Source organism: Cloeon dipterum, chromosome X (genome assembly GCF_949628265.1).
Source record: "Cloeon dipterum chromosome X, ieCloDipt1.1, whole genome shotgun sequence".
Taxonomy (NCBI): domain Eukaryota; kingdom Metazoa; phylum Arthropoda; class Insecta; order Ephemeroptera; family Baetidae; genus Cloeon; species Cloeon dipterum.
In genome coordinates this window covers 10,040,795-10,052,172 of record NC_088790.1, presented here as the reverse complement: position 1 = coordinate 10,052,172, position 11,378 = coordinate 10,040,795, and the positions used below count along the sequence as shown (strand labels likewise).

General features: G+C 37.9%; 4 protein-coding genes and 1 long non-coding RNA gene across 6 annotated transcripts in view; all 5 read left to right on the top strand.

The window, feature by feature from the left end:
* Pgant35A (polypeptide N-acetylgalactosaminyltransferase 35A) overlaps positions 1-11,378 on the top strand; it is a 210,411-nt gene that overhangs the window by 139,827 nt on the left and 59,206 nt on the right. The window lies entirely within an intron of this gene.
* Positions 16-4,343, top strand: CPT2 (Carnitine palmitoyltransferase 2). Of its 2 annotated transcripts, none has more exons than XM_065493914.1 (12): positions 16-151; positions 511-561; positions 618-664; positions 766-1,179; positions 1,428-1,569; positions 1,656-1,812; positions 1,865-2,135; positions 2,394-2,587; positions 2,766-2,935; positions 2,989-3,214; positions 3,762-3,951; positions 4,009-4,343. In XM_065493914.1, the coding sequence occupies exons 2-12, from the start codon at positions 532-534 to the stop codon at positions 4,145-4,147; spliced, it is 1,980 nt and encodes a 659-aa protein (XP_065349986.1). In that variant the 5' UTR covers positions 16-151; positions 511-531; the 3' UTR covers positions 4,148-4,343. The 2 variants fall into 2 exon arrangements, with proteins under 2 accessions (XP_065349986.1, XP_065349987.1); XM_065493915.1 differs by lacking the exon at positions 16-151 and adding an exon at positions 341-416.
* LOC135947243 (uncharacterized) lies at positions 8,016-8,480 on the top strand. The gene is made up of 3 exons (XR_010575609.1): positions 8,016-8,212; positions 8,267-8,333; positions 8,406-8,480. It is a non-coding gene; the product is annotated as an uncharacterized LOC135947243 (long non-coding RNA).
* LOC135947029 (uncharacterized) lies at positions 9,015-10,449 on the top strand. Its single transcript, XM_065495582.1, has 6 exons — positions 9,015-9,338; positions 9,485-9,544; positions 9,615-9,651; positions 9,715-9,779; positions 9,836-9,941; positions 10,152-10,449. The coding sequence occupies exons 1-6, from the start codon at positions 9,147-9,149 to the stop codon at positions 10,370-10,372; spliced, it is 681 nt and encodes a 226-aa protein (XP_065351654.1). The 5' UTR covers positions 9,015-9,146; the 3' UTR covers positions 10,373-10,449.
* LOC135945731 (histamine H1 receptor-like) overlaps positions 10,755-11,378 on the top strand; it is a 71,048-nt gene continuing 70,424 nt past the window's right edge. Inside the window, exon 1 of the mRNA XM_065493578.1 lies at positions 10,755-11,132. Coding sequence (XP_065349650.1) covers positions 10,878-11,132 — 255 coding nt within the window. The 5' untranslated portion in view covers positions 10,755-10,877. The remainder of the gene's footprint in view (positions 11,133-11,378) is intronic.

Here is an 11,378-nt window from a genome sequence, read left to right as displayed (position 1 = left end):
GATCTTTAAATTTATATTTTATTTATTTTGGATACGCCGAGGGGGCGTCCCCGTGGAAGCAGCACCGTCGCTCTGTTTTGGTTCGTCGTCACATGTTTTTTGACACGGCTCGTCCTGGACTTTTTCCTCTCAATTTCGGACGGATTTGCAGGTAAAGTTAGCGTCTGCAATCTTTTTGTTTAGTTTGCGTAGTAATTTATTTATTAAATTTAAATTTTCTATAATTGTAATAATTGTTTTAACTATTTATCCGTCGTATCAAAAGAAATTGTGATGGGGTTCGAGTAAAACTCATTTCTCTGATTTATCAAGAGAGATTAATCAGTGCGTAAACAAACGAGAGATGAGTTGAACTTTGAAATTTAACTCACCTTGACGTCATTTTGTCGCCGGTCATTTTTATTAATCACGGTCTGGTAGGAATTCAAGCTAGTTTTCAATTTATCATATACATAATGTACATACATTACAGAAAATTTGTGATGATGGTGGAACATTTTTAATTTTCAGATTTTATAGAGTGACCCAAAAATGATTTTGTCACGGCTCGGAAAGCACCAGGTAAATACACTTTTGAGATGACGCCTATTATTGAGAGTTAATTGGATACTTTGCAGGCAAAGAATGTGCGAGGATCCGTAGTTGGAGCTATTCGACTAAAAAGGTATAATTTACATAATATTTTATTTTCTTGGTTTTCGATTGTTTTGCTGTAAACCCTATTTCATATTGGTCACGTTTTTTGATATTGCTCTCCTCAATCAGTTCGTCGAACGAATACGATTACCAATTCATCCAAAAGAGCCGCCTTCCATCGAACCACTTCCAAAAGTCTTTGCCCCGTTTGCCGATTCCCAAACTAGAAAACACCAGGGAGCGTTACCTGAACGCGCAGAAACCTTTGCTGGGCGAGGGCTCGGACGCATTCAATGCCACCACGAAGCACGTCGATGACTTTGTGAAGGGCGAAGGCGCTAAACTGCAGGAGCAGCTGATTGCGGAGGACAAGGCCAACAAGCACACCAACTACATCTCGGGACCCTGGTTTGACATGTACCTCAAGGACAGGGTACCTCTGCCGATCAACTACAACCCCATTCTGGTGCTGGTCAATGACCCAAAACCAGGGTACAACGACCAAGTCATCAGGGCCACCAACATGTTGATTTCTTCCCTCAGGTGCAATATTTATATCCAATTTAGGAACATGATTTTGTTTTGGCTACCTCATCTCATTTAATTGTTGCTTAAAGAAATGAAAATTATGTAGTCGCTGCACCACTTTTTTGCTGTCAAAACTGCGGTTGAAAATAACAAGGAACTTAATTAAAAAATGCTGATTCATAGCTCATTAAGTCAGTGTAATCTATAAATAATATCATCTTATTGTAGGTTTTTGATAAAGAGTTAGTAAAATATATTTACAGGATCTTGAAGTCTTTGCGAGCAGGAATCTTGGCTCCAGAGGTGTTCCACTTGAACCCAAAGAAAAGTGATACCGACTTATTTTACACTGTCACAGGATTATTGCCCTCCTCTGTGTCATGGTATGGAGCCTATCTCTTCAAGGTAATGCCTGGTTGTTTATATCATAGAGGCCAAATATTTCATCAACAATAAACGTTATGAAACCAAATTAAAATTTAAAATTCCAGGCTTTCCCATTGGACATGTCGCAATACGGAAACCTGTTCAACTCAACCCGTGTTCCGTGCGTGGGAAAAGACAAAATAGTGAAAAATGACAAAGCCAACCACATGCTTGTCATGAGGAATGGAAACTTCTATGTCTTTGACGCTTTGGACAAGAATGGTACTGTTAAAGAATTAATTTTTAAATCGCATCAACTAATTCAATTCTGCAGGAAACATTCTCCCTCCATCTGATCTTTTAGCGTGCATTGATTACATCGCGAAAAACGCATCTGCTGCTTCCGAATTTCCCATTGGGGTTCTCACGTCTGAAAACAGGGACGTGTGGGCCAAGGCGAGACAGGAGCTTGAGGCCCAGGGCAACGCTGAGGTCTTGAACATCATTGACTCAAGTATTTTCAATCTGAGCTTGGACGATGAGGCTGTTGGAAGCAATAGGGAAAAGTTGCTTCGCAGTTACCTCCATTCAGACGGAGCGAATAGGTTTGTTCATATATAACATAATTTTGAAGTCAAATTTTCATTTCAAACTAGCTTTAAAACAATAAAAATTGCATTCATAAAGAGTGTTTATATGGCTAGGTATATTATATAAATACTAAATTTTAAATCTGCTTTTTTAAAATCCTAGTGAGATTTTTATGAAAAAGTTAATATTTTAAAATTTTAAGACCACCAATATTTAATCAGCAGAGTTCACTGAAAGAGGATTCCCTATTTTAATTTTTCTAAAATTTAAAGGTGGTTTGACAAGTCGTTCTCCTTGATCATTGGCAAGGATGGCACTGCTGGAATCAATTTTGAGCATTCCTGGGGCGATGGAGTGGCTGTCCTCCGTTACTTCACCGACATGTTCAAGGACAGCACCAATAAACCTCAAGTGCATCCTGATACAAAATCAAACTTTGATGCCGCAAACCACGTCAGGAAACTTGGTATTACAATTTATCAGAGTTTAGAAAAAAATAGCATTAGTATTTTATTCATATTTGTTTGGTTTTATCCTTAATTAAAATTAAATTTGTGAAATCAAGAATGGTATCTTACACTATATTAAAAAAATCTGGCAGTTAGCAATACAATACAAAAGATTATTACACTTTTGTCTTTTAGAATTCAAGCTGAACGATAGTATCAAGAAAAGCATCGCAGAGGCCAAGAGGAAGCACGCCGAGATATCCAAGTCACTGGCGTTTGACGTTTTAGAGATGCACAACTATGGAAAGAAACTGTGCAAGAAGCACGGGGTCAGTCCGGACTCAATCATGCAGCTGGGATTCCAAGTCAGTCATCACACATCCTTCTCTGTACAACTTTCATGCGTAATTTAATGCAGGTCGGCTACCACAAACTGTCCGGCAAGAACGTGGCCACCTACGAGTCGTGCAGCACGGCCGCCTTCCGCCATGGCCGCACTGAGACCATGAGGCCGTGCACCATGGCTACTCAGGCTGTGTGCAATGCGTTGAACGGATCCAACCAGCCCTCCAATGCTGAGCTCCTCACAATGATCAAGAAGTGCTCTGAAGTGCACGGAAACCTTACTAAAGACGCTGCAATGGGTTTGTTTCCACAAATTTTTGTAATAAGATTATATTATTTAAGAGACTGTAGGCTGTTTTCGATATTGTGGTGTCTGTTGAATGAAACACGACAAGTATCTCAATTACTTCTAAACTTTATTTCACAAATTCAATAAGGGGTCTTGAAATCTGTTGTTCAACCTACATGTTGCAATTAATAAATTTTTTAACTATAATTTTTGATCTGCCCAATTGTTTGAAATGAAATTGAGTTTATCTTTATTGTGAAAATTCATAGTATGTATATCATTTGCGCCAAATAATTAGAAAAGGTAATTTCTCACTTAATTAGAATAATTAATGTCAATTTGGAAAGAGAAAATCGGAATCTGATATTCTTGAACTTGAGATTCTTGCTTGGGAAACATCTGGAAATTCCTAGTACCAAGTAGTTAGGAGAATCACCACAATTTCATTATAAAAATATTTTATTTTGTTTTAACAACTTATCGATTAATTAAAAAAGGAAGAAAATTAGTTTTTTTCTAAAATTCTTTGATTTTTATGTGTTTTTTTTAAATTTCAGGTCAAGGTTTTGACCGGCATCTCTTTGGTCTTCGACGCCTTGCTGAACAGAAGGGAGCACTTCCTGCAATCTTCTCTGACCCAGCCTACGCTGCCATTAACCACAACATCCTTTCCACTTCTACTCTCTCGTCAGACATTGTCATGGCTGGGGCTTTTGGGCCTGTTGTTAAGGATGGACTTGGAATTGGGTAATTTTGCAGACAAAATAATATTAACACGTAATATTACATACATTTTTTATTCAGGTATAGCATCATGAACGACATGCTGGGAGCCATTGTCAGCAGCTATCCTCCCAATAATAACGGGGCTGGTTTTGTCTCCGCCCTAAAGACTGCTTATGAAAACATTTTCAATGTTCTGGAGACTGCCAATAAGTCTTAATTTCCTTGAGTTGGGGTGAAAACGCCTATTTTGTAACATTTTTGTTCATGTTTCATTTTTTCTAAATGTTTGGTTGACCATGTAATCATAGGCTATCTTAAGCTTGCTTGATGATGTATTAATTGTTATTTGTTCGAAATGCAAGTTTTTATTTAAACATTGTTCGCGACAAAATAAAATAGTTATATTTCTTAAACATACTAATTTTTAAGCAGTAATGGTTCAGTCACTCAGGGGAGCACAAAGCTTTTGTCGCAGAAAATTAAAAACAAAAACGCGGAAACGTTGATATAATCAAACTTATTTTTTTTAAATTTCTATTGGGAATCGGTCTAAATCATGAGTTTAGCCAAAATTAAATGCATCTACCTTGGTTGCAGCCCTTGACTTCTGATCTTTCGAGCCCCATATATTGATCATTTAAGGGTGGCAGTTTCATCTTCGCGACAAAACATTTGAGTATTTGACGAGTAATTTTGAATTAGGGCCTAAAATTCTACCAGGCGCTACAATTTTGGATGGGGAGTACCATAAGGCCAATTGTGTTAAGAAATGAAAGGAGATGCATCAGGGGATGGTCCCAGTCCGCCTAATTAGCCAGTCTGGCACTAATGACAAGCAACTTTTGTAGCACAAATGTGAAACGGAAAAGGTAACGAATTGGTTGGGTCAGAATCAGCACGTGTCTACAAGGTTATTGTTTTAATTTGTGATAGAACGTGTCATAATGATATGTTCAACTTCCTGCTTGCCTCGATCGCGCCAATATCTGATTTTGATTTTTGTCCAGCTGTAAGATCAACAGCTGTAACAAAACTAGGCATTGTTCTAGGCGTCTATGTAAGTTCTAATAATTGTAAGTATGCCTATTTCATGGAAGATACGAAAAACAGCTTCTAATTAGATTTGATTTCTAAGCCGTTTTTTTTGCTAACGGTGTCAGCCAAGGATTCCGGATTATGCCACTTATAACATGGCTAATGATGTTCTTCCTACAAACGGTTAGTGGGGATTTATTAGATTTTATTGCTACTAAAAGTTTAAAAACTAGTCGAACCCTTCAGTTGTTAAAGTAATTTCAACAAAAAGCAAGAATCCTCCCTTACGGCCATTGATTGGTTAGTGAGAACTACACAATAAAAAAACTTAAAGAAAATTAAGGCAAATAAATTAAAATTAAAGATATTCCTTTGAAAGTCATTATTCAAAGAGAGACCATTGTCAAGTGCTGTAGCAACTCGCGGTGCCAAACATAAAAAAATAACATGTCAACACCATTGGTAACAGTGGTTTACGAATGAAATTTTAAAACGTTTTAGTAAAAAAATTATAGTCTTCTTCGAGAGGCGTTATAATGAAAACATCATCAATTGCTGAAAAAACTACAAAGAGAGTAGCCGCAAAATCCACAGCAGCTCAAGATTTAATTTCGGAGGCTCTGAGGACGGCACTCTCAATCGACAGCTTCACAAGCGGTACTGAAACAATGTCTACCTCGACAATAGCAATGCCCACTACCACTACTACGACTACTACAACCCCAACATCAACAACCACTACCACCCCAACTACGACACCTACTGTACTTAAAATTAAAATAATAATAATAATCATTAAAAATAATGATTATTAAAAATAATGATTCAAAGTAAATCTAAATTTGTAAGTTGAATTTACAGAAAAGGTGCAATGGAGTTTTGGATAGAACGTGTCGGCCAAAAACAACTTGCACAGTAGACGTAAGGAAAAAAAGAGAACTATAAACAAAAATGATACTTTAAATCTTTTATTGGCTTTTGCATTTAATAGACCAATTTAGCGTCTCAACTTCAAATGTCGGGAGCAAGTACGTAAAGGCCTCAAATGTGTGTAGTAGCGTTTTTCTATTTATAAAATAATTTCATAGTTGCAAATGGCTACATGATTAGTACAGCAAATGGCAAGAAATACTTCGTCGGTGTCGATTACAACGTAGAAAATAAATAGCAATTACTGAATGTGTATAATTATATTTAAAAAAAAAATCAACAGACTCTTTCTTACGACTCAGCCGCATCTGTTTGCTGTCTAGATAGTAGGCCTGAAATTAGCCGAGTTCACAACAGCCGACAGTTGGAATAACTTCATGGCATATTTTAAAAGTAAAAGACTGCACATTTTCAGAGGAAACAAAAGAGTTTCATAAACAATATTCATAGCATGCAAAAGCATCAGTCTAATATGGCTTCAACGAGAAAAAATAATTTAAATGCAAGAATATTAAATAACCCTCCACTGGCACTCGTCGCAGCAGCGAAACTCTCTGACTTGAAGCTTACAAAAGATTTCTAATTTTCGCAGCTCTTGCATTCTCAAGCTGGGATTTTATCGGCGAAACTACGGACAATGGCAATGGAACGGACACGTGGTGCCTTTCTGGTGCTTTGGTTCCCGCCGGGGTCATCCCCGACACTTTTTACAACATTGAGTGCGGAATTAAGAACCTGCTGGTATTGATTCCCGGCGGTAGTCTCACTAACATAGATCCATACGGTACAATCGACAGATACTTTTGCGAATAGCAAAGAGGAAATTTCAAAATTAAAATAATGAAATCATTTAATCATAAAAATGTGTTGGAACAAAATAAAATTGATAGCTTCATTAGGCAAACAATTTATTTTTAAAATTATTCTAACCCATATTAAACGATAGTTTAATGCTAAAATTGCGTTAAATTTATGTTTGAACTCACTTCCAAAACACGACAGTGACATTCACTATTCTAATACAGTATAGTACATAATAAGATATAAGGCCAAATATTTAGCACATTTAAGGGGGCATTTTGTATTGTAAATTATATTATTTCTCTGGCCGTATAGAGAAGGAAATCCAACGAATATGTAAAACACTAAAAAATTGTTATCAAATATTTATTGATGAAATAAAGTATACAAAATTTGACTCCCGTGCAGCTGTTTCCAAGCAAGGCAAGTTGAGGAAAACGGGAAAATGTGACACTGCGAGAATTAAATTCAGAACATTAGTGTTTTCCGCAAAATTTAGCGCATGTCACGTATTGCTCAACAAAAATTTTTTTCAGGCACTAATTAAAAATTTTTAAGAAAAAAGGCAAATCAAAAAGATCACGTGCTTGGCACCATATTCTTCTTCAACTTTAATATAATATGTTTTCAAGAAAAAACATAAATTCATAAGTTATTTTTTACAATGGGTGGTTTTTCAAGACAATTAACCCCGCGCTTAATCCCTCTTTATTTATTGATCTTTCTTTTCCACAAATTACATAAACTCAATTTTGAAATTCCCACAAAAGCACAGGAGCTAAAATGATAAAAGTTTACAAGTTACCAGCTCTTGCATTTATTTAATTAAATATTTCTTAAACATTAATAATTTCAAGCAGTAAAGGCTCAGTACAAAGCTTGTGTCGCAGAAAATTTAAAAAACGCTTTAAAACAAAAGTTATCTCACGCCGCACTGAGCCGCAAATCACATAATTAATCACACGCTAATCATTATCACAATGCACTCGCCACGAGTATGTTGACGAGTAACATTGAATTAGGGACAAAAGCGTTACCAGGAGCTAAAATTTTGGTTGGGGGAATTATAAGGCCTATATATAAGCTTTTTTTTAACCTCTGCTCAGTCAGCATTTCCCGTGGACTATATATGAGGAGAATGAGGTGCATCGAGGGGCAGGCCCAGTCCGCCTGATTAGCCAATCTGACACTGATGACAAGCTACCTGTAGTGGAAGAGGGAACGAATTGAATGAGTCGAAGTCAGCACGTGACTATACAAGGTTAACTATATGATCAACTTCCTGCTTGGCGCAATCATATACTGTCATTTGTGATATTTGTCCCATGATTCCCATCAACAGCTTCAACTGGTTCTGGGCGTCTAGGTTCTAAGTATACCTATTTTATGGAAGATAAGAAAAAACTGTTTCTAATCAGATTTGATTTCTAAGCCGTTTTTTTGCAAATATAGTGATAGCCGAGGGTTCTGTAATATGCCGCTTGTAATGTGGCTTTTGATGTTTATTCTACAAAAGGTTAATGGGGATTATTTGGATTCTAGTTTTACTAATTTTAAATTTGAAAACTAGACGAACCCTTCAATTGTTAAAATTGTTTTAACAAAAAGCAAATATCCTTCCTTGCCGTCAGTAATTGGTTAGTGAGCATTACACAATAAAAATTAACTAGTTTAAAAAGTTATAAGGCAAAAATAATTTAAAATTGCAGATATTCCTTTGAAAGTCATCATTCAAAGAGAGATCATTGTCAAGTGCTGTAGCAAACCAGCCCGTTGGCTCGCATTGTTAAGGCACTCTCAGGAGTGTCAAAGCAATGAGAGGTATTTGAGCAGTTCGGAGATCTAATACTGGCTACCCAATGTCAGAAATGGCAAAAAGTGGTTAGTTTAGTGACTCGAATTGCTCAAATTGCTCAACGGGCTGGGAGGCGCACCGGCGCCGACTCGCTACTTGCTGGTTTGCACCTTTCCAGCATGCGTGATTTGGCTTCACGGGACGAATGTCTAGCGTTTCAATGTAGTCCTCGGTGCGGAGGCAAGTGGCCCTTGAGTGGGCTGGGTCCCTGTGTGGTCTGGTGCGCCCATGTTATCCGTTCGCGGTGTTATTGGTACCCGGGTTTCAGCATTCGTGCTAGTGCAGTGCGCGCCCTTCCCGGTCCTCCGGTCCTCGGACAGGGATAAAAAGAGCAAAAAAAAACTCCTGGTGCCAAACATAAAAAAATAACATGTCAACACCATTGGTAACGGAGGTTTTCGAATTAAAGTTAGATCGTTTCTTATAAAAAAATCTTAAGTCTTCTACGAGAGGCTTTATAATGAAAACATCATCAATTGCTGAAAAAACTACAACGGGATCACCCACAACCTCAACAGCAGCTCAAGATTTAATTACAGAGGCTACCGCGACTACGGCACTCCCAGTCGCCAGCTCCACAAGAAGAACTGAAACTATGTTAACCACGACAATAACAATGCCCACTACTACCTCTATTACTACTACTACTACTACAACCCCAACATCAACAACCACTACAACCCCAACATCAACCACCACCACCACGACAACCACTACAACCCCAACATCAACAACCACTACAACCCTAACATCAACAACCACCACCACTCCAACTACAACACCTGCTGTACTTAAAATTATATTAACACTGCAAGATTGAATTATATCTGCATTCAATAATAGTAATGGACATTTTTCTGAACATAAAATTTATTACTTTTAGGTAAAAAATAATGATAAAAGTAAGTCTTAATTTGCAACTTGAATTTGCAGAAGCGGTGCAATGGAGTTTCGGATATAACATGTCGGCCAAAAACAACTTGCACAGTAGACGTAAGGAAAAAAAGAGAATTATAAACAAAAATTATACTTTAAATCTTTTATTGGCTTTTGCAATTAATAGACCAATTTAGCGACTCAACTTCAATCGTCGGGAGCAAGTACGTAAAGGCCTCAAATGTGTGTCGGCGAGAGTTTATTCTATTTAAAAAACATTTTCACAGTCGGAAATGGCTACATGTTTAGTACAGCGAATGGCAAGAAATATTTCATCGGTGTCGATTACAACGTAGAAAATAAATATCAATTACTGAATGCCAATAATCATGGATAAAAATTCAACAGACTCTTTCTTACGACTCGACCGCATCAGTTTGCTGTCAAATAGGCCTGAAGTTAGCCGAGTTTACAACAGCCGACAGTTGGAGTAACTTCATAGAATATTTTAAAAGTAAAGAGACTGCACAATTTCAGAGAAAAGCAACAAAAGAGTTTGAAAAAATCATTGCTCATGCGAAAGCATCAGTCATATATTACTTCAACGAGAAAAAATCATAGAGGTGCAAAAAGTAAATAATTACAAATAAACCCTCCACTGGCACTTGGCGCAGCAGCGAAACTCTCTGACTTGAAGCTTACAAAAGATTTCTAATTTTCGCAGCTCTTGCATTCTCAAGCTGGGATTTTTTCGGCGAAACTACGGACAATGGCAATGGAACGGACACGTGGTGCCTTTCTGGTGCTTTGGTTCCCGCCGGGGTCATCCCCGACACTTTTTACAACCTTGAGTGCGGAATTAAGAACCTACTAGTACTGATTCCCGGCGGTATTATCTCGTACATTGACCCTTACACTACAATCCACCGATACTTTTGCGAATAGCATAGAGAAAAATTCAAAATTAAAATAATGAAATCATGAATCACATGTTGTAACAAAATAAATTTGACAGCTCCATTGGACAATTTGGACATTCGAATTTACCAACTCAATTTTGAAATTCGATATTTTGAAATCCCCACAAAAGCACCCACTCTAGCTTAAAAGTTAACAAGTTACCAGCTTGTATTAATTTAATTATAAAATATTTATTTGTGGAGATTATTCAAACGACACAATCAAAATTGGCAAGCGTGTGTTGCATAATGTACGAGATGGCAGCACGAATTGTCAGCGATCTCACCCCGCCGAATCAAGGAGCATTGGGGATCGGGGATGCGAGTGTGCGCGAGAGCAGAGGCGGCCTCGCCGACCTTTTCCCGCTCGTTGCAGTCGGAGTCAAACACGGCCAGCCACCCTAGCACGACCCCGCTGGCAGCGTGCGGTCGGCGTCGGCACACGCACACCACTCGCAATCGAAAGAAAGACATATACAAATATCACGACAATGTCGGTGCAAAATTCAACCAACTTGCACTTAGGCGATTTTTGGTTGCTTGCCAACGCGAGTGACCAGATGGCGGTCAACGAGTCCTCGCGGGACGGCAACCACAGCAATCCCGACGGCGGAGAGTCGGACGAGCGACTTGAGTTGTCGCTGGCGGTGCCCATGGGAGTCGCCATGTACCTGCTCAGCCTGCTCACCGTCGTCGGCAACGCCATGGTCCTCCACGCCATCCGCACTGAACGGAGGCTGCAGACGGTAAGTGACGTATTCAGATTTTTTAATTAGTTATTACGTTTTTATAAACGATACCCAGTAATTTGGACTGATCTATTTTATTAATCTTGAAAAGTGTTAATTCATAAATTTGATTATATAACAATCTTTATGTATTTTGGATAAAGCTGGGTTTCGTTTGAAAAATTTAAATCCCAAAAGTATTTTTTTAATTTGTAACTTTTTTAATTTACTAAATTTTGTACATCACTGAGATATAAAGTTTCA